The following is a 26145-nucleotide window of genomic DNA, read 5'->3' as shown; positions in this document are numbered from 1 at the left end:
ACTAGGGTATGCTGTTGATGTACTTTGTATGGAGACAAACTCTGACGATGTGAAAAAAAGTCCTGTTATTGCTTCCTTTTAGAATATTCTCTGACGGGCGTAGTGGCGTGGTGGTAAGACGTCGGCCTCCTAATCGGGAGGTCGTGAGTTCGAATCCCGGTCGCTGCCGCCTGGTGGGTTAAGAGTGGAGATTTTCCGATCTCCCAGGTTAACTTATGTGCAGACCTGCTAGTGACTTAACCCCCTTCGTGTGTACACGCAAGCACAAGACCAAGTGCGCACGAAAAAGATCCTGTAATCCATGTCGGAGTTCGGTTGGTAATGGAAACACGAAAATACCCAGCATGCCTACCCAACGAAAGCGGAATGAAGCTGACTATGCTCTCAGAGTATAGTTTGGGGGAACCCAAATGGGCAAACGAGCTCACACGTCATCAGAATTTTTAGAACGCTGAAGAAGAAGAATATTTTGATTGAGAAGTGTTGTTTCCCTCTCAGTGCACGAAACTAAAAAACCTGCACGTAGCCCAAAACCACGCGCACCTCGTGCAACAGTCGGAAGTAGAGGGAGCGTGTCCACAGCAACCCAAATGCTGACAACATCTGTCCTTTCATCATACGTTTGATCTTTTCTTCTTATTTTCTTCCAGTCATTCAGACATTTTGTTTCTATTTGTGTGGACGGAACTGAAACACCTGCACTAGGCCCAATAACTGCGCACGCCGTTTGGTATTGTTCTGAAGTTCATTCACAACTGATGTGTATGTTCTTACCACTGCACGTGTACCTCCTGTGTTAGCCTGACTTTAGTTTTTTACGGATCTATTTTGTTAGGCCAAAAAAAAGAGGTCTGTTTACGGTAACATAGGGTGAAAAAATAGGGTCAGTAGGTCGGCTTTTTTGTTTTTTTCCTCTTTTTTTTCCTTTTTTTTTCTTTTTTTTTCTTCCCTCTCTATGATGTTTCACAGTTCATTTCTTCTCATCAATCCCTGTTTTTGCCCAACATAACTATAAACAGTACTTTGAGCTTACCTCCCTTCTGTCGTCTGCTGTTTGAGCGCAAACAGCTCTATTTTGGATGCGGTTTTTTTTTTTCAGACGATCCAAAAAAAAGATTAGGGTCGGGCCTAAAAACTAGGGTCGGTCGGGTTACCGTAAACAGACCTATTTTTTTTTTTGCCTTATCTTCCTAGTGTACGGAACTGAAAAACCTGCACGCGTACCATAAGTCTGAATTTTGATTGTTTTTCTTTCACGGATCTATTTTGTGTTCTTCCTCGTGCACGGAACTGAAAAACCTGTACGCGTACCTCGAGTGTCAGTATGCAATTTTTTCATGTGTTCTTCAAGGATCTATTTTGTGTTCTTCCCAGTGCCCGAAACTGAAAAACCTGCACGCGTACCTCGTGTGTAAGTCTGAATCTTCTTAAATGTTCGTTCTCTCACGGACCTCTTTTGTGTTCTTCCTAGTGTACGGAACTGAAAAACCTGCACGTAGCCCAAAACCAAGCGCATCTCTTGCATCAGTCTGAAGTGGAGGGAGTGTGTCGCAGCAACCCCAATGCTGACAACGTCTGTCCTTTCATCATACGTTTGGCTGACCACATCAAGACGACAGTCATGCAGATTGTGACACAAGGAGCCTATCCCACCCTGCACACGCTGTGCATTCAAAGTGAGTGGAGTGTGTTGCTGTTTGTGTTTAGGCCAACACAAAAAATTAGTCTGTTTTACGGTAACATAGGCCCAAAAAATAGGGTCGGTAGGTCGAGATTTTTTGATTTTTTTAATTTTGTTTCTCCAAAAAACCATATTTTTAAGTTATTTTGGCAAAAAACAAACTTTTTAAATTTTTTTTAAATTTTTTTAATTTTTCTAATTTTTAATGTTTTTTCTTCCCAAATGCCAAAAAAAGGCTAGGGTCGCGCGAAAAAAATAGGGTCGGTCGGAATACCGTAAACAGACTAATTATTTTTTTTGCCTTAATGCAGAATCAAAAAACAAGAATTGCAGGTATTTGAAACGTTTAATTATTGACAAAACAAAACGTTACATATGTTTCAAATACCTACAATTCTTGTTTTGTTTATTCTGAATTTTGGAACGTTAGCAGTCTACCTTTTTTGGATTTGTGTTTGATGCAGAGTTAGTGGTCGTTGAAGTGTAGGGATTGGGTTGGGATGGTACATGAATGTAAGGACTGGAGGGAGGTGTTGGCGTGATATGTGGTATTGCGTTTGTCTTTGAATCTGTGTGTGTGTGTGTGTGTGTGTGTGTGTGTGTGTGTGTGTGTGTGTGTGTGTGTGTGTCAGTTTGTGTGTGTCAGTTTGTGTGTGTGAGTGAGTGTGTTTGTGTGCATATCTATATTTGCGTATCCACGTTTGTGTGAGGACGAAATAGTTTTATTCACATAATATTGTTAAAATTACGTGTGTTTAGACTACACAGCCTACGTATATCTGAAGCTGGAATGCATATTCAAATCTTAGGCATGTTCGCGCTTAAAGATCGGATTCCAAAAATAATTGTTTGGACAACACCCAATAATGCAAGACGAGCGTGCTCCGAAATGCTGATCCACTTCAGTAGTCCATAGACTGAAATGACCATGGCGTTGTTCGACTCAAAACTGAAAGTTCCACATTGCAGCGATACAGACCTGCCCTGCGGGTCGCGAGTACAGAGCCTATGTGGACGTGTGCAAGAGCTTCTGTCGCGACCACCTGCTTCACAGGGACTGTGTCCCGGGTGGGGTTCAAGGCTGTGCTTGTCCTGCGCCCAAACTCAAGACGGACGACGGTCACTGTCGCCTGCTGCCGGCTTGCACGTGCTACGATCCTACACGAGGGATGGTGTACCAGGCGGGCCAGGTGGAGACCATTGGCTGTAGTAGATGGTGAGTAGATCGAGGTTAATTCTGATTACAACTAATATAATTCCAAAGAGCACTTATTAATCGCTCCTTCTGAAAAGAGCTCACGGCAATGCACACCCCCCCCCCCCCCAACAAAACAAAACCCCTAAAACAAGAAAAACAACACCTGAGCATGTACCTTTGAGATGCATTCTTTCCATGAACAAAATCAGATAGACGAAAACAAACAAACATTTTCGGGTTTTATTCCTTGCTAAACAGTTTTCCGAATCAAAATTTGTATTCATTTATTTAATGTTATGTATGGTTGTACGTGATCCGGATCCGATCCGTAGTTTTGATTCCAGTATTGGAACGAATATGGGCTCCGAATTCAGAACACGAACCAACAAGCTGTATCGTATACATCAATGCGTACAATGGGTTTGTAACTTCTTTCTAGTTTATTTACTTTTTTATTTATAATAATTTTTCAAAACATCTAAAGTCGGGGTAACGCCTGGAAACATGCCCCTAACGGTTTTACCGTGAAGGCGTGAAAAAACATTTATCTTAATCGCGTAGCGCGAATCATGTTGCTGTTAGCTTTTCACTGGGAGGAAGCGACCCGAATTTCCCAGCAATTGGATAATAAAGCAATGAGAATGATTTTTGGCTCACGTAAGTGTAGCCTACGCGATGCTAACTTTTGTCTGTCTGTGCGTGCGTGCGTGCGTGCGTGCGTGCGTGCGTGCGTATGTATGTCTGTGGTAGAAACTTTAACATTTGAAGACGTCACAACATTTGAAGACGTCACATTATGACGTAAGAGGGTTAGACGTCACGCGAAGGAATTACTGAAAGTCTCGGTCATTGTTATTTTGCCGAGCGGGCCGAGACTAGTTTTTTCTTCGAAATCGGCCATTCAGATCTAGATCTAGTGTCTCGCTTTCTTGCACAGTGTCACCTATGCCGCTTACTGTGTGTGTGTGTGTGTGTGTGTGTGTGTGTGTATGTGTGACGAAGTGATTGAGTTTGTGTTACTGTTTGTCGATTTCTTACGTGAGCCTTGAAGGCTTCGCCTCTTGTTTTTAAATGTGTTTGCGTGCAGTCTGTGCAAAGACGCCTTGCTGAGGTGCTCAGCGGCGGACTGTGAGGAGGTGATATGTCCACGCGGCATGGAAGCAGTGGAAAACATCACGGCCATCGCTGACCAGTGCCAGAGACCCACCTGCCCGTTGCGTTACGGTGTCCGCTATAACTGTGCAGAGAAAAGCTTCGGAACATCCAGAAGGTGCTTCTGTCCCTTGGGAACAGTGGAGAGCTATGTGAGTGCTTCAGATATTTGTGACCCTCCACCACGGAATGAGTCGCATGTCACCTTTGCATGATTTTCATATGTTTACAGTCTCCTAAAGAGGTTTTTATGCTCTATCCAGTGGTGACACCCGTTTTAGAAAAGAGCGAACACTTTTCGAGTTATAAGCCTGTGACTAAGGTGACCCTCACATTGTTACCAGACACTCCCCGGACTTATATTAAGCCTGGCGCAGAACCGCGCGAGGTGACATGCGACTCATTCCGTGGTGGAGGGTCACATTTGTGACAGATCACACGCACACCGGGTGTATTGAGTTTTAAAGGTACTGAACTTGTCAAATCCAGGTGCACGGAGCCCCTGGGGCTTTTAGTCATACCTCAGGCAGCTATCCGTTAGAAGAACTACCAAGTTTCATTGACTTGCACCCAAAGAGTCAAGAACTGCGATTTTTTTACGAATTAATTTCGTACTCGGACCCGGCTGGTCTTGGCCTATTTTTGAATCTAAATTTAGATCAGGTAGATCACCACATCATGCACAAAAAGACACGTCACTAGCAAACTATGTCAGACGTCATCATGAGTTTGTGTAAAACAAAATGGAGGCCGGAATCACTCAGTTGAATCGAACTCCGACCAAACACCACGTAATAACTAGGTTAATTTATGCACTCGCGTGAACAAGAAACTGTCGAGCTTCACAGATGTCGTCGTTGGGTAGTTTTGGGTTTGTTTTACTACCATAGGTGGATTTTTGAACTGTAAATGCACTCAGCTGCAACAAAAACGCAAAACGAAGGCTGTGATCTGCACTGTGCCTTTAAACGACATGCACTAGAACTCCAAGAACTAATAGACTGACAATGTTCAAAAATTCAGAATAAAAAAACAACCAAGGTATGTTATAGGAATGTTTAGCTTCGATTATTCAAGCTCCTGGACACAAAGGGGTTTCGTTTGGGGAAATTAAAAAGAAAAAGAAAAAAAGGATTGTTAACACAACATTTTTGCTCGGAGAATCAGGATCATAAACATCATAACCAGCTCCCTTGATTGCGGAGAAGAAGGGTAGGGGAGACAGAACGCAACATATAGCTCAGTGCATGCGCATGCTAACATAGTTTGCATGAAACCCCGCTTTTTTATCAGACAGGAGAGTGCATTGCAGTGGGAACATGTCCGTGCTTTTACCACAACAAGTGGCATGACCAGGGCACCACGATTACAGAAGGCTGCTTCGAGAAGTACGTATTATCACATTCAAATTGAGGCTTCTTAGGAATTGTGAACTTTTATCATGCAACTATATAGCTATTCTGATGGACACGTGGGGGAATTCGGGGGCTGTGATTGGATGGTCTATTCCGATCATCAAAGCATAATGCTACGGAAGTCGACCATTTTTGCCAATATCCAAAAGCATATTGGCAATAACAAAGACGCATGGTTCCGGTTTACCCATCTGTACCACACGATGTTTCACTGATCGACAACAGCATACATTGACAACTTGAAATTCTTCTCAGGACTAATTCAATTATTTTCTGTCCCTAAACACCACAAAATGCCCAAAGTCGAAAGATGTAATACAAACAGGGGAGTAAAACGGAACAGCCGTTTTTGTGTGCCTGTGTGAGCTCAGTTCACAGTTGCCGACTGACACAAACTTTCGCATTCGGCTTTTCTTATCTCGTAACTCCACACTAAATACCCCACTGAAATATTGATGTACAACCCATGGCACTAACATTCATGTAGTCGTTTTTTACTGAGGTTGAAAAATTCGCTTCATGACGAGACAAGTATAAATGCCATTCACCCAAACTGAAAACTTCGCTGCCGTCTGCTCGCGTTGTATGGATTAGCTGTTCTCTTCTCCTCCCCTTGTTGCATCCTAGTTCTTCAGTTGTTTCTAGTTTTACCTTGATGTTGTGTTTTGGTCTTCTTCATGAGTAGTCTTGTTCAAAATTAAAAAAACTCAAACTTCTTTTTGTTGATACGAATGAACTAATAAAAAGCTGTTTAACAGCTGTGTTGTCAAATCGAGTTTTTTTCCAAAGTCAGTGTGGCGCCTGCGCAAAACTAATGCGCATAAGAAACGGCGTCTGCTATCAAAACCTGAGATCAACGCATCGACGCAAAAACTGTCATTTTGTAAGTTTGGAACAACAAATAAAGGTCAGAACAGCTATAAAATTGCTATTGTATTTTCAGCGTAGCAATAGGGTCCGATATTTAGACTCGAACAAATATAATGCGACTCGTCTTCGACTCGTCGGCATTATACTTGTCTCGTCTAAATATCGGACCCTATTGCTACGCTGAAAACACAATAGCTGTTAATACTGCTCTCAATCAGTACATTTTTTCTATATTTTTTTTGCTGCGCAAGTGTCTATTGTTGTGTCAGGGACGAATGGGTTGGATTAACATTTAACGTTGTGGTGGTTTTGGTTATTAAAGTGTTTGGATAACTATTCTGTTAGTTTTGGTTGTTAGTGTTAGGAAATGTTATTCAGTCCTTCAAAATGTATTGTAAAAATATGATTTGCCTGTGAGAAATGTTGTTCAGTTCCTGCATGATGTATTGTAAAAATATGATTTACATTTGACCGGGTCGTTTAATATACATGATGTGCCTTATTTCAGGACATGTTACAATGCTGTGTGGAATGTTACGGCCAAGAACGACTGCACAGGTGCGTCGTTTTTACCAGATCGTTTTATGGTACACGAGACCCCATATCCAAGGGTGTCTTCATGAAAACAAACAAACATACAAAACAGATTGAATTGAATTGAATTGAATTGTCATTTATTTTTCGATGGTGACAGATTTAGCAATGCAAACATGCTTTTTTTCACACGGCCCTCGCGCATTGAGGGGTAGCTCAATAATTAGAACAAATAGAGATAGAGGGGGGATGCAGAGAGAGAGAGAGAGAGAGAGAGAGAGAGAGAGAGAGAGAGAGAGAGAGAGAGAGAGAGAGAGAGAGAGAGAGAGAGAGAGAGAGGGAAAGAAAGAGAGAGAGAGACAGACAGACAGACAGACAGACAGACAGACAGACAGACAGACAGACAGACAGACAGACAGACAGACAGACAGACAGTCAGTCAGTCAGTCAGTCAGTCAATCAGACAATCAGACAATCAGACAGTCAGAGAGACACAGATAGAGGCACATAGAGGGGAAATCCCGTATGAACTATAGTCATCATTCTGGAGGCAACCCTGTCAAAGAAATTATGCACAGTCCAAATTCAGCGTTTTATTCCTGAAACAGGGACTCACTTTAAATTGTGTCTTACCATTTAAAACTCGATCATACACATACATTTGTAGTAGTCTTTCTGAATATCTGTGGGGGAAAAAATCTACGCCGCTTCCATCAGTAAATAGCTGCATATATAGGCTAAATACCCCATATTTGTTTTCTCAATTTCATGTTGATACTATGTTGTGCGTGCAGCCGAGTGCACGATGGTGGGGAGTGAGACACGCTACATTACCTTCGATGGATTCTCCTACACCTTTCCCGGCGTATGCACATACACCCTGGTCGAGTCTGTGGGCACTCCAAACGAGCTCAAGGTAAGAATGTTTCACTCACCTGAGTGTCGGGAGAATCCAAGCAATCGTGAGTGTTAGTCCGTCCCGCTGGCTGCGTATCTGTAGACGGGACATTTAACGATGAAGTATTATCGGACGTGTTTGAGGCTAGAGCTTTGAAATGAACACACATGTTTAAGGTTTCAGATCTCCAGACATGACATGTAAATATATCTGGTTGAAACTCGTCAAATTTCAAAGTTACAGCGGTGATGCGTTCAGGTTAAAAAAAAGAAGAAGAAACAATGATACTTTTTGCAGACTTTAAGAAAGAATTAGTTTGAGGTTTAAAGTGTTGCCACTTGATAACCTCTCTTGTGACCCTCACATATGACGATGGATTGATGGCGTGGTGGTAAGACGTCGGCCTCCTAATCGGGGGGTCGTGAGTTCGAATCCCGGTCGCTGCCGCCTGGTGGGTTAAGAGTGGAGATTTTTCCGATCTCCCAGGTCAACTTATGTGCAGACCTGCTAGTGACTTAACCCCCTTCGTGTGTATACGCAAGCACAAGACCAAGTGCGCACGGAAAAGATCCTGTAATCCAAGTCAGAGTTCGGTGGGTTATGGAAACACGAAAATAGCCAGCATGCCTACTCAACGAAAGCGGAGTGAAGCTGACTATGCTCTCAGAGTATAGTTTGGGGAACCCAAATGGGCAAACGAGCTCACACGTAACCAGAACATTCTGGAACGCTGAAGAAGAAGAGGATTAGGTTTCATTTTCTGCTAAGACCGTAAGGGCGCCATATCAAATAGCGGTTGAAAATATACAGAACATAGACCTAGTTAGTTTGCAAACTCTTGACGCCGCCTCACTTCATTCTATCTATCTCTCTCTCCCTCAGATCACCACAAAGAACGTAGCGTGCGGCGTTATTGGAACGTCCTGCTCGCGGCAGATCGAGATCACCTACGCCGGCATAACGGTCAAGCTGATCAGGGGGCTGGGCATCCAGGTGGGAAACAGGACCTACTCCGATGACCAGAACATCGTGCTGGGGGACGGTGACATCATCATCCTCCCGACCACACTCTTCACCATCGTCGTCCTGGACGGCATCACTGTCTCTTGGAGCCACAGTGAGTTGGATCAGAGATAATAATAATAATAATTGTCAGTAAGTACTGGTGTCACATGACTGATGTGAACCAGTTGATTGGCTAATGGCGATGCGCTAAAACTGTTAGCGCACTCTTGGAGTGCGCTAACTTTTCCACAGAGCGTATTCTTGCGCCCTTTGCCTAAGCAAGACTGTGCTCTCATCCTCAGAATTAATTAATGACATGTAGCTTATATTCTCCACAATACCAAATGACCATAAATTCCCTGCTTCTCAATTAAAGCAGAAGTGGGTTTTTTTCTGACAGATTGCATGTGCCTGTGCCAGTGCCAGTGATCTAAAAAATAGAAGCCGCTGTGTTTCATCTAATTTTCGCCGACTTGCATAGATTCTTCTCATATGCCGTGTTAGTGGCATGAAGCTTATCATCCACATTACCAAATGATGAGTTAGTAGACAATTCCCAGCGGCTAACAGAAAACACAAGTGTTATTCCGATAACGTACCAGCTAGACGAGTTTGGAAGACTGACTCGATCGACTCTGTAGCAGACAACACAGAAATACGACTACATCAGTTCAGTAAATGAATGGTTTCAGAATTATTATTTCAAAGCAAGAACAATCGTAATCGAAAACGTGTAAGGTTCAGAACGTTCTTACCATATATAAGATTTATTAGCAGCCTGCCTCATGCGTACAGACTCAGTGCAGACTGCAGTCGTTCCATTGCCCAGGTTGGCAGGTAGCCTAGCAGACGACATTAACCCCGCTCAGCAAATTAACATGTTGGGCAAATGTGAACGAAAAAACGATGGGGATATAATACGTGTAGGGTTCAGAGCATTCCTACCGTTCATATTTAGTATCAGACTCCCCGATGAGTGAAGATACAACACGAGAAATATGCCACATTTGTTTTGAAAATGTGCGAACCGTCGAGTCCCGCTTTGAGTCAATTCAAGGGGAGTCACTCCGCACAGTCAATCCGTCGAAGCTCGACTGGAGGTTTCGAATCGCAAATAATGAAGAGCCTTTCTCCGAGTTCAAATGAGGTCTCTCTGAAAGATCATCACTGTTCAGATTAACGCTACACTGGAATTTACCAACAGAAATTAAAATGCGTGTGACGAAAGCACGACACACTTGAGACACCCCACACAAAAGTAGATCTTTACTGTGCACGACCTGACCACACAGTTATGCCTATTCAAATGCGCGTTGCAAAATGTGCATTTGGAATCTTCTTTTTTCTATGGCGGTACTGACAATATCGTTATTGAAACAATCCCAGTGTACTAAGGAATTTATAGAGCAAATCTCGAAAATAATTATTGAACTCAGCGCTATGCGCTTCGTTCAATAATGAATTTTCTCGATTTGCTCTATAAATCCCTTAGTGCACTGGGATGTCTCAATAACTTAAATAATAATAATAATAATAATAATAATAATTGTCAGTAAGTACTGGTGTCACATGACTGATGTGAACCAGTTGATTGGCTAATGGCGATGCGCTAAAACTGTTAGCGCACTCTTGGAGTGCGCTAACTTTTCCACAGTGCGTATTCTTCCGCCCTTTGCCTAAGCGAGACTGTGCTCTCATCCTCAGAATTAATTAATGACATGTAGCTTATATTCTCCACAATACCAAATGACCATAAATTCCCTGCTTCTCAATTAAAGCAGAAGTGGTTTTTTTTCTGACAGATTGCATGTGCCTGTGCCAGTGCCAGTGATCTAAAAATAGAAGCCGCTGTGTTTCACCTAATTTTCGCCGACTTGCATAGATTCTTCTCATATGCTGTTATGTTATATGCTTATGTTACCGTAAACAGACTTTTTTTTTTTTTTTTTTTTTTGGGGGGGGGGGCCTAAAGTCGACGTATCAGTGACAGTTTTGTGTTGTCGATGGTTAAACGTTCAAATACCTAACCTTTCTTTTGTTGTTTCTGATTTCAGGTTTGCTAGTGTCCATTCGTGCCACGAGCATTTGGGAGAACAAACTTAGGGGACTGTGTGGGAACTTTGACCAAAACTCGCAGAACGACCAAGAAACTCCAGGCGGTGTTCCAGCCTCCTCTGTCGCTCAGTTCGGTAACAGCTGGAAAATCATGGGTACACCTTGCAGTGACTATGCAGACACAGACATACCCAGTGACGCTTGTGAGGTTGGTCCCTTTTTATATTTAGTCAAGTTTTGACTAAATATTTTAACATCGAGGGGGAATCGAAACGAGGGTCGTGGTGTATGTGCGTATGTGTGTGCGTGCGTGCGTGCGTGTGTGTGTGTGTGTGTGTGTGTAGAGCGATTCAGACTAAACTACTGGACCGGTCTTTATGAAATTTGACATGAGAGTTCCTGGGTATGAAATCCCCGAACGTTTTTTTCATTTTTTTGATAAATGTCTCTGATGACGTCATATCCGGCTTTTCGTGAAAGTTGAGGCGGCACTGTCACGCCCTCATTTTTCAACCAAATTGGTTGAAATTTTGGTCAAGTAATCTTTGACAAAGCCCGGGGTTCGGTATTGCATTTCAGCTTGGTGGCTTAAAAATTAATTAATGACTTTGGTCATTAAAAATCGGAAAATTGTAAAAAAAAATAAAAATTTATAAAACGATCCAAATTTACGTTTATCTCATTCTCCATCATTTGCTGATTCCAAAAACATATAAATATGTTATATTCGGATTAAAAACAAGCTCTGAAAATTAAATATATAAAAATTATTATCAAAATTAAATTGTCCAAATCAATTTAAAAACACTTTCATCTTATTCCTTGTCGGTTCCTGATTCCAAAAACATATAGATATGATATGTTTGGATTAAAAACACGCTCAGAAAGTTAAAACAAAGAGAGGTACAGAAAAGCGTGCTATCCTTCTTAGCGCAACTACTACCCCGCTCTTCTTGTCAATTTCACTGCCTTTGCCATGAGCGGTGGACTGACGATGCTACGAGTATACGGTCTTGCTGAAAAAATGGCATTGCGTTCAGTTTCATTCTGTGAGTTCGACAGCTACTTGACTAAATATTGTATTTTCGCCTTACGCGACTTGTTATATTTAGTCAAGTTTTGTTGATTTATGTTTTTCTCCCAGAAAATTTGAAGACCTCCATGAAATGTCAAGGTCACTGCTACAGCGGAACTTTTACAACCATTTACAACCTTGAAATATTTTGAAAATGAGGCCAAAATTGGTGGTGTATTAGTATTGCGAAAGGGAGTTTATCAGACTGTTTTTGTGTGTTAAGAATGGCAATAAGAGGGGTGTTCCCGTTGTAATTGTACCTCAACATATCTCAACATAAAAGACAACAAATGAAGGTTTATGTGAAGCATGTTAAGGATAGGATAAACCTAATAGATGTTCCGGTTTTCTTTTTTGGGAGAAATGAAGGTAAAAATGAAATGTCAACGCCCCCACCCCACCTACCGCTCACTCACTCACTCAGTCTCTCTCTCTCTCTCTCTCTCTCACTCTCTCTCTCTTTCTATCTCTTTCCCCCTCTCTTTCTATCTCTTTCCCTCTCTCTTTCTCTCTCGTCTTGTTTCTCTGTAAGGGGGCACAGTTTTCCTTTCGGTCAGCAGTCATTTTCTTCTAGCTACGCATGAATGGGATATGTCGTAGCCACCTGCATTTGAGCCTGCTGAATTCTCTTTTTTTTTTTTTTTTAAACGGATGATAACAGGCCATAATGCTTACAGTTTAAGTCTCAGCATTGCTTCAAACAGGATCTTTGTTCCAATCGAAAATGTTTCTTAACGTCCCCTGAAGGCTTTTAAACTTATTTGGAACATTAACTGGTGATGTCATATACTTCAGTTAGTAAGGCAAGGCAAGGCTAGCACATTTTATTTCAAGAAACCCCATGGGGGTACATGAAACAAGAAATTCCTCTGATAGGAAAAACACCCCCGTCAAGGGAAATAACCTTCTCAGTTGGTGGCAGTGAGAATGGTTATTTCCCTTTGACCAACGGGGGTGTCCGTCTATAAGTCGTTGTATAATTGTAATCCACCAATAACTCCTAAACCGTGTGTTTGACTGGTCCCAATTTTTGTAAGGACCGTCTCAGGAATGTATAGAACCTGTTCACCAAGTTTGGTGACGATCGGTCCGTTCATTCTTGAGATCTACTTGCGAACACAAACACCGCCACAAACACACAAACACATCGAGTGAAACCTATACACACCCCTATACCGGGGGTGTAAAAACAAAAATACAAGAAGAAGAAAGAAATGCAGGCAAGACAAACGCCCGTCACGCAGAGGACCAAGAAGTTTGGAGTCTCCTCATTGCGTTCTAAAAGGGCAGCAATTGTTGTAGTAATTGAGTCTGCTGACATGAACATTGTTATAACACAGAGAACCAGAGCATTCCGACTTAAAGCACTAGCTAATGTTTCACCAGGTAGCCGATTATTTGATTGATTTACAATGTGATTATCGTATACAAGAAATAAGGTTTTGTTATTGTCCAAAATGCTTGTACAGCACGTTGAGCAAGGTTTAAACCCTGGATACACGCGATTTATAAATATTATGCATTATTATTATTACTTATCTACTAAAAGTGTTGTATTCGTATGACCAGGACCAACCGGAGCGTAAGCTGTGGGCTGAAAAGGTGTGTGAGATCATCACTACGTCAGAGGAGTTTGCCAACTGCCGAAAAGTACTGACGGAAGCGGAAGTCAGACGTCACTTCGACGACTGTGTCAAGGATGGATGCGCGTGAGTCAATGACTTTTTGAGAGTCAAATGAAGCAGCCTTACAGTCAGGTCAACGGACAAAAACTATTTGTCTCAAATTCAGGAATTGCAAAGAAGTTCTACGAAATGGAATTAAGAGTGACTACTTGATGGGCGAATGATTGGAAATTTCGAAATTAGTCACACGAGCACATATTTTGTACACAACAGACAATTGTTCATCAAATTCAAGGATTAGAGGGAAGGGGAACTGTAGAAACAGAAGATGGGCTGACATAATCTAAATTTTATGTGAACGATATTAAAGGCACATTGCGCCTCCCGTAAACCATCACAGATACTGTCAGGCTTTTACACACAGTACAAACACCCTTCCATTTGAACGCTCACCAAGCGGGACCATCCTAGGTGCCCTACGTAAAGAGCGAGTAATTTTCAAAGATTTAATTTTGCGGATTGTCTCAGAGACAATCGGACCGTCGTGCGTTTTGGCGCTAGACTTAACTTTTAAAATCTAAATAAAAAATTGACACCTTGTTACACAAACATTCTTAAATCATAAAAGAATTCTTTTTTCATCAAGACAATATCAGTACAATTCGAAGTTTTGAAAGTTTGAAAAAAAAACCCGCCCGGAAGCAGGGTCACGCAAGGTCGTGGTTCTTGTAGCAGACGACGGTTTATCGCCAGTTCCTCTGAACAGTCAAAAGCCATCGCGAGATTTCTTGTGAACCACAGCCGTTTGTTTCGTGCATGGTCAGAGGTACATAATAACGTGCTCACAGCGAGTCGCATTCAAATTACTAACTGACGACTGCATTGTGAAAAAGGGAAACTGGATCACACGGGTTCACGATGGCTCAGGGGTAAGATAAACCAGGCAAAAATAAATTCTTGGAAAATTGCTCGCTTTTTACAGAGGGCACCTAGGATGTTCTCAAGCGGTGAGTGTTTAAATGAAAGAGTGTTTGTACTGTGTGTAAAAGCCTGACAGTATAAGTGATGGTTTACGGGAGGCTTACTGTGCCTTTAACAAGAAAGAGTTTCCGAGAATTGGTCTGAAAATGACGCTCCCATACTTAGGTGACACGGAGAATCTTGCACGTGCAATTGTGTGTGTGTATGTGTGTGTGCAGGTGTACCAATGGAGGAGACTGCGAGTGTTTGTGCGACTCCATAGCTGCCTTCCACAAGAAATGCTGTCGCGAGGGTTACTGCGTCAAATGGCGTCATCAACGCAACTGTCGTAAGTTCAACAAATGCATTAATGTAAGGTTTATGAATTGTTGACAGAATGTCTTGTCTTTGAAAGGAAGTTATCAAGCATGCTGAGTAACCTATTCCAAAGTGATATCACTGACGTCAAAAGCGAAACAAAGTTTGAGCAGAAGTCATAATGCGAATAATAACTTCATGTAACATTTTCTCATTTCTCCTACATGTCTCCCCAGTAACTGACAACAAATGTCAAAAACGAAGTTTGTCTCGTTGACTTATCCATAACCAGCAGTAGGGGAAAGGCTCCTAATATGGACCGGCTCCTAATATGGACCACCTCCTGTTCTGACAAACTAACGGCGCTAGAGCGCTCAAAACAATTTCATTCGCTTTATTGACCCTCTCTGGATAAGTTGCACATGTCAAAACAGTTGCAGAAACACAAACCTCAAAACCGTTAGGCTTTTTCGCTTTTTTCACTTTTGGCAGCGTTCACTCTAAATTTGCCGCCTAAAACGGACTCGTTTCTGTCCACAGCCAAAGCTTTTATCACACAAAAATTGCTATATATGACAGCTAAGACGGTATTTGTTACATTTTAGCAGTGTTGACCCCGAGTTTCTCCTGTAAATAAAAAATAATAGCAAAATCTCAAAGTATGTGCGAGTCCCCTAATATGGACCACCTTCAACAAATCGAAGAAAATAAAAGCTAAAGGCTATTTTCATTAATTCATTAAGAAGCTTGCTGGAAATAACCTATAACTAGCCCTCGAGATTTTGATAATGTCACTTATTTTCCCTCTGTTTTTGATAAGCTTCTTTAGTTTCCTGGTGTGCTTCAAATAATGCTCTCATCGACCCGAAACAGATAAATCTAAAGCATATTTTAATTAAACTCCGCCAAGGACGGTCCCAAGCCCGGCTGAAAAAGGAGGAGGGTTGGGCGTGGGGTTAGCACCCCCACCCTGCAAAAACGACTTCGCTACAGAAACGTCAACAACAGAAACTGTTGTTGGCGGCCCATACCCTGACAGGAGTGACGGGCATTGATTGATTGATTGATATTTTAATTAGTTTGACTTGTACACTAAGTTGTATCATGTTATTTTGAAGTATAGGGGGCTTTTTACAGTGATTCGTGAAGGCCGCTTGACTGGTCCATATTAGGCGCCCAGGCTCCTAATATGGACCATTTGTGATTTTTTCTGTATTTAATTTTTGCTGAATGTCTATCAAAGCTATTTCACTCTAATTAGTCCTAACGGTTAACCTAAGAGAGAGAAGGACTACCAAACACAACAGGAAACTTCTTCGCAAGAAAACAAGCTAGTTATCAGCATGAAACAAAAAGTGGTCCATATTAGGAGCCCTTCCCCTATATAGAGAATACTACATGGCTTGCTGTGTCGTACCAGATTTACACGAGTTTTTGTTTTTAAATATTGAACTGCGAGCGAAAGCGAGCTATTCACTATTTGAAAAAGCAACGAGTGTAAATCTGGTACGACACAGCAAGCCATGTAGTATTCTGTTTATCCTACATACTGTACTTACGTGTATTTTACTCAAAACGTCCCGCAGTCGAGAAGACGCTTCTTTTGGAACCTCGATCTCTTCCATAGCCTCGTGCAATGTCTTACGTCAAAGCAAAGAAACGTCACTCTGGAAAGTGTAGCGTGACGTGTTAGTTCTAAAAATTAACCGAGGGGAATTAGCGAGCGCAATTTGTTTTCCATAATGACGTTTGTCTCGGTGACTTTGGCATCATAAGCATTGGAAGAACAGGTCCGTTTTTACCCCACCATTCAGACATCCATACGCCGCTTTCGGGGGAAAAGGGGTTTGACTGTATTTGTTTCCATCCTCACAGCGGTGATGTGTGACAACGGCAAAATGTACAAGCCGTGTGGACAGCCTGTCCAGGCAACGTGTGACAACCCCTACCCAGAGGCCACGGCCACCAACAACTTGACGGCCATAATGGGCTGTGTGGAGGGCTGCTTCTGTCCCCATGGCTACGTTCTCAATGGCAAGTCGCATTTAATGGGTTTGACCAATTTACAATCGCACACAAATAATGCATACAGTTTGGTTTGAAACGATGGTACAGATTTAATTATAAATCACACTCTTTGATTTACCCATACGGACGAGGGTACCCGTACAAGTCACACACACACACGCACACACACACACACACACACACACACACACACACACACACACACACACACACACACACACACACACAGTCGCGCGAGGGCCTATAGATGTTCTTGTTCCTTATTGGTGTTCTTTTTATGACTATTTTAGGTCCGAAGTGCGTCCCTCTGGACAAGTGTCCTTGCATTGAAGACGACTTCAGTTACGAAGAGGGCACGACCATCACGCGCTACTGTCAAAACTGGTAATTAGTTGCATTTTTCTGGATAGATGGAATTGTTGCAAGATTTTAACTTTCTCATATATACATCAAGGTACGTGGATGTGAACGAATTTAGAACGCTGTGAGACAATAATACATTCCTTAACCTTTCTTGGGTGACCTAGACACAATCATTTGTCGTAGTAAGCGTAGACATCCGGTCTGCTCCCCGCCTAATGGCCGATGTCTTCCGTCTTCGGGGGACTACGTGGGTTTAAATTTGGAGTGGTCCTTCTCCTGGAGGAGTTTCCTTGCAGGGATAGTGAGCCTCCTCTGCCCTCGTTTTAATTTTGGAGTGATCTTCTCCTAGGACAGCTGCCTTCCAGGGTTGACGAGCCTGTCCTGCCCGGCTATTTAACCCATAGTTGGGGGTTGGTTCGTGGGCACCAGGGCGTATCCACACGCCGGTGGGCCTGCATGCCACACGTCTAGGGGCCAACCTCCTCCGAGTCCTTGTAGTTCAGCCTGGGGCCTTTCGGTACCCAGTTCACGCCTGTCGCCACGATGGAGGCACTACAAAGGGCTTGCTGTGGAGAGGTTATGTACTGGCAGGAGAGACTGACGCAAGCTGCTCTCTTTTCGCGTTGTCCTGAAAAGGACAGTGCTAGCCAGCGGTGAGGGCTGAAAGCGAGAGGTGACAAGCACAAAACACTTCGCCAACACACTAGACACATCACACAACCATTTGACAGGCTTCTTGGGTGAGAGTACGAGATGCTTACATTGTACATCAAACAGGTGCCGACTTTTGCTGATGGTGTAATATGGTGTGGAGTTATTGATCAAACCACTGCAGGCAAAACATAACCAATACCCATGCCCGAGTTAAAGTATTGCCGCCTTGAAACCGCAGCTACACCACTTAACCGTTCTCTGTTGCTGACCTTTACCCTGGAATACTGAGCTACTAACTGTATCAATGGTATATAATAAAGCGGAAATGAAAGCAAACCATTTCAGCAACCACCCACCCCAACCAACCAAACAAACAGACAAACAAACAACCAACCAACCTGCAAAAAAAAACAAAAAACAAGCAAGTAAAAATAAAACATCGAAAGAGTAACTTGAAGAAACAAAAATAATCAGAGTATGAGCAGTTACTAACCCACAAACCAAGCAGGCACTTCTGTGTAGGTTAACGAAAAATGCACGCTACTCCGTTGTTTTTGATCCCCCACAGTACCTGCATAAATCGCACGTTCGAGTGCGTCGGGGAAAGCTGCGAAGCCAACTGCACGGAGTCCGAATTTCAGTGCAACGTGACGGGACAGTGTCTACCCGAGGACTACAAGTGCAACGGTGTCATGGACTGCCCCGATGCTTCTGACGAGTATGGATGTCCTGGTACGTGTGAAATTATTGCATGTACCATATTCTGTGTTGGTCTGTTGCGTTAGCGTAGATGCGCTGCTCTCTTGTCCAGCAACAGCGCTGAATGCTGCCGGCTGGGTTCTTCACAGGACCCAGATGTAATTCTATTTGGAAGACTATTACTTTTTGTAGATGTGTGTGTGTGTGTGTGTGTGTGTGTGTGTGTGTGTGTGTGTGTGTTTGTGTGTGTGTGTGTGTGTGTGTGTGTGTGTGTGTGTGTGTGCGCACGTTTGTACGTGTGCGTGCTTTTGGAAGGTGAGAGAGAACCGCACGTATTTCAGTGCATTCGACTGAGATCTTCTTTTGATAAGATCCGTCTTGTTGCACAGAGCAAAACTGTACCGAGAACGAGTTTCCATGCTGGACTGACGCCACCGTGTTGTGTATACCCAACTATAGAGTGTGCGACCACATCCCTCACTGTGCTGACGCCAGTGATGAAAACGAGGAACTGTGTGGTAAGTAGAGTGCCGTTCTTTCACTTATATCCGCACCCAGCCAACCCCCCCTCCCCCCCCCCCCCCCCCCAGCCAACATTTTTTAATATTTTATGTTGAATGAGGTATGCATTTATTTATTTTACATTGAGTTTCAATTTTGGGGGTATTAATCAGTGACAAAATCTCCTGCCTGAAACTGGTAATGATCATCCTCAGAATGCACCAGATTGCACCATTTTTTCAAACATTTCCGTGGGGGCATGCCCCCGGACCCCCCTAGCAAGCTAGGCGCTTCGCGCCGTCGGCTCGGCGCTTCGCGCCTTCACACCCATATCTTCACAATATACTTTTGGAACCCCCCCCCCATAAAATGAACTGATCCGCCCCTGGATATGATAGGTTGTATTCAAAAAAAAGCTCAGAAAGTTAACAAGAATACAGAAAAGTGCGCTTTCCTGCTTAGCACAATACGCTACTGCGCTAATCTGGCGTGTCAATATCACTACGTTTTGCACGTGGGAGGTGAGCGATTTTCTTCACGCGGGGATTGACGAAGCTGTACTGTCTTGGTAAAAAAATACAGTGCGTTCAGTTTCATCCCGTGAGTTCGACAGCTTGACTAAATGTAGTAATTTCGCCTTACGCGACTTGTTTTTTCTTTACCAGGTGCAAACTGTACCGCGAGTCAGTTCACGTGCGAGAGCGGCAGGTGCATTGACAGGGACTACGTGTGTGATGGACTCTTTGACTGTGCGGACGGTGAGGATGAGATAGACTGCAGGTTTTGTCCGGACAACTACACCCACTGCAACGTGTCCGTCTGTATTCCCAAGGAAGCAAACTGCGACGGCGTCGACGACTGTGGTGATGGATTTGACGAAGTGGGATGCAGTAAGTTTTTATGTGTTTGAGAGTTTTAATAGGGTCACTCTGGCGTTACAATCTATTTTGTGTGTGTGTGTGTGTGTGTGTGTGTGTGTGTGTGTGTGTAGTTCTCTTCTTTTGTTTTAAATAACTGGATTTTTGTTATTTTTGCTTCTTATTACTTCTTATTTGCTTCCTGATTATTACGTCTTATTTGCTTCATAGTTTTTGATGTATAGCACTGTTATAATAGAACATTAGAAAGAGGCTGGACGATTTCACTTTTTTGTATAATTTGTGCTACTTATTATGTGGTATATTTTAGTGGTGCTTGTGTGAATATTTGTCACTTTTTATTTTGACTGACACAAACGTGTTTTTTTTCTTCTCCAGGTACTCCAACCATAGGTGAGATTGAGTTTTCACTTGTATAGCTTTATTTCCCCTGTTAAGACTATGCAGTTTACAATTCCCTGTGTAATGCATAGTACCTTTCCAAACTTCACAGACTTTTATGTTTTGGTAACGCCCAGACACGATGAAAGTCGGGTTGACCCTCCTTAGATTTCAAGGTCACTGTGGGGTCAATGTCATGTTAAACAAGTCGCGTGAAGCGATATAACAACATTTAGTCAAGCTGTCGGCTTCAAAATAACAGATTAACACCAACAAACAGTCATCGCCGAGACTATATTCAAGATAGTCTCTACTAACCACACCTAAAGACCGAGACGGGTCACGCTGGTCGCCGCGTAGCGTGCACACGCAGTACTTAGGCCTTCTTAACCTGTTTTCTGTCATTCTGAGCACATTTTCAGAGTAAACATGACATATGTATATATTTTTGAATTCAAGAGAAATTGAGGAAAACGATGCAATCTATTAGTGAAAATTTGATTTCATTGACAACTTTAGTGAGCATACTATAATTACTAGTTTTTAAACTTCCAAACTGAAATGCAATACCAAACTACGGGCTTTGTCGAAGATTACTTGACCAAAATATCAACAAATTTGGTTGAAAAATGAGGACGTGACAGTCCTGCTTCAACATTTACAAAAAGCCGGATATGACGTCATCAAATACATTTATCAATAAGATGAACAAAATGTGTGGGGATATGATACCAACAAACTCTCATGTGAAATTTCATGAAGATCGGTCAAGTAGATTTCTCTAAATTGCTCCACACACACACACACACACACACACACACACACACACACACACACACACACACACACACATAAATAACACACACACACATACACCATCACCCTCGTCTCGATTCCCCCGTCTATGTTAAATCATTTAGTCAAAACTTGACTAAATGTAAAAAGGAACGTGATATTTCACTCCCCGAAAAATAGTACTTTTTGGTGATTCATTTTGCATCTGGGCCCTTATACAGGCGGGCTCACTTTTTGCCTCTTATGGTCTTCGTTTGTGTTGCACATTTGGATAGCTTTACAAGATACAAGATACAAGATACAAGATATTTATTCACCAATTTTGCAAAAGGATTTCATCTTGGCACGGCACGGTAAAAATAAAATAAAAACCAACCAGACACATATGCAGACACACATCACCATGCATGCATACATACGTACATTACACTGTCATGCACACACAGACACAACTCACACACACACACACACACACACACACACAATTATTTACATACTCACACATAACCAGCCACATATCTACATCACAAATTCATCAATGATCAAGTTTACTGCAATGTGAGACTGATACTTCTCACCCACTAAATTGCCCCCCCGCCCCCACCCTACCCCACACCCTACCCTGCACGTAACCACTACGATCATGTATTAGTGTTTGGAAACTCACAGTGTATGTCTTGTTGTTTTTTTTTGTTTTTTTTTTACACTGGTGATTAGTGATTTAATTACAAATTCAATGCATCCCATGAGTTTCCACAACCGCAGTTTTGCGTACGGTGTTCATGTCACAAAACGAGGTTAAAATTGCAACTTTTTATTTTAAATGTAAAACTTTTTTTTAACATGGTTTTATTTCTTTTTGGTACATATATGACAGACATCAACATCAAATACCATCAGACATACAAGACTATGCTATATGCATCTTCAAACATAAAAGAAAAAAAAAACAAAAACCAGGAAGGCACATTAAAACGTACAATTACATAGCCCAAATTCAACACATTTCTAAATTATTACAAGCTATTGTGTTTTCAGCGTAGCAATAGGGCCCGATATTTAGACGAGACAAGTATAATGCCGACGAGTCGAAGACGAGTCGCATTATACTTGTTTCGAGTCTAAATATCCGACCCTATTGCTACGATGAAAACACAATAGCGTTTATATAGCTATTCTGACATTAAATTCTGTGTTAAAATCATGTTTTTGTCAGCAACAAGGACCAGAATGGTCCATGTCGCTGATTGCAGACGACGGTTCCCTTTCCGCATGATGAAGCCACGGAAATAACCGAACATTGAAAAACCCACGGACATGTATTATGGAGAAAACTCGAGATAACCGGATGTTTAGCATTACGTCAATATGCTAGGAATCATATGACGTCATGACGTATCATGCTTGCCTACGTATATTGTATGTTCGAAAGTCTGACTTCTGTTGGGAATTCGCGTGGTGAAGACTGCGGTAAATCTGTAGATGATAAGAGAACAAGGATTGTCTCAGAAGAAACGACTAAATGTTTCAGACCGGTAACCTCATTTTAACATTGCACTATACAATGGACGTTCTATGTGACAGGAGAGTTGGCTGATTTTGTGTTAAACATTGGAGAGATCGTCTGCTAGAATCAGAGATAGGTCGCTTCAGATTGCAGCTTCTGGAAATTTGCAAGGTTTGTTGCCTGTTAAAGAACTAGATTTTACACGTAATGTATGTCATGTACAGTAAGCAACAACAAAAACACACACAAAGCAAATGGCATCGTCTGTCGACTAGTCACAGAAACAAACCTGGCGAGGTATGCGTGTACTTTATACACGTGGAAGAAACCGGAACCATGCGTCTTTGTTATCGACAATATGCTTTTGGATATTGAGTAAAATGGCCGACTTCCGCCGCATTATGCTTTGATGATCGGAAGAGACCATCCAATCACAGCCCCCGAATTCCCCCACGTGTTCATCAGAATAGCTATATATAAACATAATCCTTGTTTCCTTTGTCTTTCTATTTAATTATTTTATAGAACTAGTCATAGCAACAAAATCCTGTTCTCTCCATAGTTAATAATCAGGATTTTAAAGAAAAATTATAACGATCAACATAATTATAGAATATCCTTATCTTGTTTAACAACAACAACAAAAACAAAACAAAAATCAATGATTTGACATTATCAGAGGTTTAAATGGGTACCACTCCAAAAAAAATGTATTACACTTAAAATTAATTTTACTTGAATATTCTTCTACCAAATATCTTTTTCTCAAATCTCTTTTAAATGCAACCAGTGTAGGAACAACTGTTGCATACTTACACTTGTAAATAAAAAAATTGGCATTTAATATTATAAAATCAAATACTGTACTACTTTTAGTATTTTTATCAATACCAAACAAAATAAACTTTTCATTAAAGGAAATGTTCTCAACATTGTGACATTCATTTTTAACATAATTTAACAGATCATTCCAAAATGACTGTATATACTGACACGCCCATAAACAGTGTTGAATACTATCCCTCACATCTCTGCATAAATGACACATCACGTCTTCAACTACTCTCATTTGTTTTAATATCACATTTGTTGCCAAAATCCTATGCAATATTCGTATTTGAAACCATTTAAGTTTCACTTCAGAGATGTTCTTTACATACTTAAAACATAATTTCCAATCAACATCGCCTTCTAATTTATCTTCCCATTTTGTACAACAATTTGGACGCTTTCCATCCTGTAATAATTTTTCAAAATACAATTTTGCTCCTTTCATTTGGGAATGAATGACTGATACGGATTTAATACCATCAATCATACTGTTATTCTCCAATACAATATCAAACGTTCTTATATATTTTTTAATTGCTCCCACACATCCTAAATAACTAAAAAAAATTCGTTCTGATTTAATACTTTTCACAAAACTCGCTATAGGTATAGAAACGTCCATCGTCATTAACCAACTGACCAATGAAATAAATGTTATTATCAAACCAATTCTGAAAAAAACAAGTCTTTTTCCCAATCTTTATATTATTATTAAAAAAAAGTCGTTCTGCTAACATTTCTTTGGAGGTTTCTAAATCTATTCTATATCGAAACTGTTCATAAACATTAAACACGTCCTTCCAAAAACTATTACAATGTTGTTTACCACTATACAGACTAGGACCACACACATCAATGTTGTCCACATCAGGATATAAAAAAGTTGTTATAACTTTCCATTTGTGGACCGTAAACCTCAACTTTTGTATCCAGGCCACCATCCTTAACACTTTTAACTACAACATTTCTACTTATCCGATCACGTTTTCGATTGCACACAAAGTCGAAAATCCTAGTCTGTAAATCATTTACAAACTTATCTGGAGGGTTTGGCAACAACATCCACAAATATACAAGCTTGGACAATATTAAGGATTTCAAAACTGCTATTTTACCTATAGGGGTTATCAATCTCTTAGACCAAATCAAAAATAATCGTTTTACTGCTTAAAATTGTGTATCAAAATTCATTTGTACACAATTCTTTAAATCACTAGTAAACCAAATACCCAATACTTTAAACTTTTGGGGGTTCCATTCAAAATCAAGGTGTGGCATATACCTTACATCACTATTTATATTACAATCTAACGAAGCTATTGCTGTTTTGTCAATATTCATTCTTAACCCTGCTGATATATTTCCAAATCGTTTATGTCACGTTTTAATGGTCACATGAATGACCTAAAACGGTCAATTACTGCTAACTGACTAACCACACCACGATCCACTCTCGCAGTCACACAAAGAAGTTAGAAACAACAACAGTATAAGTTCTAGACGTCTGTTTATATACACTAACTCTCCACCTCCCTCTTCTCGTGAAGCCAAAGGTGTTTTTACGACCAAGTCGTAAAACAAAAATATCTGACAAAAAGCCAGTTAAAGTTTATGAAATAATAAGAACACGCTGAACCGTGTAAAGTTAGAAAACACTTAAGCTGCTCTGTAAAAAGTCTTAGCCTGTACAGGCGTTAACACTCCACGTTGTCACAACTCAAAGTTCTTCATAAAGGGTTAGGAAGATGACAAGGTGGGGGGCGTTTACACATGGGTGCACTCAACTCTCAGTGTAGCCAGGGTCCATTCGATGAAACACAGTGACGCAGTGGTGCATACAGGTGAAAGTTGCAGCAACACCAGTAACAGCCGTAGAACAGTTACCGTACAGCAAAGAACAGCAACAGCGTAGCCCGTAGCCCGTCTCCAGCAAACGTGTACCCAAGTGTAGCACGTCTACAGCAACCAGGTAGAAACTGGGTAGCAACCGGGTAGCAACCGGGTAGCAAACGGGTAGCAAACCTCCAGCAAACCTCCAGCAAGTCTCCAGCAAGCTGAAACAGAGTAATTGGTGCAGTGACCATGGCAACATTTCCCCTTTTACCACATTTAAACATATCTAACTTCCCCCTTCGGCGAGCACGTGGTACCTGCAAGAATAGACTTTTAATAACAACTCAAGACATTTTCTCCTCCTCTCCATATCTGCAAAAACCATATACAGATTACAATTTAGCGTTATAATGAGCAAGTTATACGCTATCATGGAGAAACAAAACAGAGTTTACATTTCACAGACATTGACCGGTCACCAGCGTAAAGTAACGGCTAATTACCTCAACAGCTCGTAAAACGTAGCTCTCCCAAGCAAACCGCTTGAATATTTGGCTCCCGCTCGTCAGCGAAAATATGTAGCCAAATCCCTCCGTCCTAAGCCTTCTGTGTATTGCACTAACACTAGAAGCCCGTTGGTAGACCTAAACCAGTCTTGCAACGCGTTGGAATCCTCCAAATCTTAGTCAACGGAAACAAACCAGACCTCCGTCTGCAAAGCATGTAGCGAAAAAAGCGCAAGACGGGGAAAAGAAAACCCATGTGATCTCCCCGACCAATCAGCGATCGCCTGTCCCAGAACAAGTGATCTCCCTGACCAATCACTGGTCGCCTACCATACAACCGTATAGCACCCCCGGAACACGTATTTTAATAGTGAGCAAAAAAT

At 41.6% G+C, this 26145-nt stretch overlaps 1 protein-coding gene across 1 annotated transcript in view; it reads left to right on the top strand.

The window, feature by feature from the left end:
• The window catches only part of LOC138982550 (mucin-3B-like), a 150947-nt gene that overhangs the window by 37837 nt on the left and 86965 nt on the right, over window positions 1-26145 (top strand). Inside the window, exons 16-31 of the mRNA XM_070355864.1 lie at window positions 1472-1676; window positions 2651-2897; window positions 3967-4183; window positions 5325-5419; window positions 6825-6874; window positions 7645-7766; window positions 8631-8865; window positions 10808-11016; window positions 13453-13592; window positions 14708-14817; window positions 16662-16820; window positions 17105-17198; window positions 18400-18563; window positions 18920-19048; window positions 19697-19921; window positions 20288-20302. Coding sequence (XP_070211965.1) covers window positions 1472-1676; window positions 2651-2897; window positions 3967-4183; window positions 5325-5419; window positions 6825-6874; window positions 7645-7766; window positions 8631-8865; window positions 10808-11016; window positions 13453-13592; window positions 14708-14817; window positions 16662-16820; window positions 17105-17198; window positions 18400-18563; window positions 18920-19048; window positions 19697-19921; window positions 20288-20302 — 2416 coding nt within the window. The remainder of the gene's footprint in view (window positions 1-1471; window positions 1677-2650; window positions 2898-3966; window positions 4184-5324; window positions 5420-6824; window positions 6875-7644; window positions 7767-8630; window positions 8866-10807; window positions 11017-13452; window positions 13593-14707; window positions 14818-16661; window positions 16821-17104; window positions 17199-18399; window positions 18564-18919; window positions 19049-19696; window positions 19922-20287; window positions 20303-26145) is intronic.

The sequence above is a fragment of the Littorina saxatilis genome, linkage group LG12 (genome assembly GCF_037325665.1).
Source record: "Littorina saxatilis isolate snail1 linkage group LG12, US_GU_Lsax_2.0, whole genome shotgun sequence".
Taxonomy (NCBI): domain Eukaryota; kingdom Metazoa; phylum Mollusca; class Gastropoda; order Littorinimorpha; family Littorinidae; genus Littorina; species Littorina saxatilis.
Note: the sequence above shows the minus strand (reverse complement) of the source record. Positions and strands in the feature narration are given on the sequence as shown.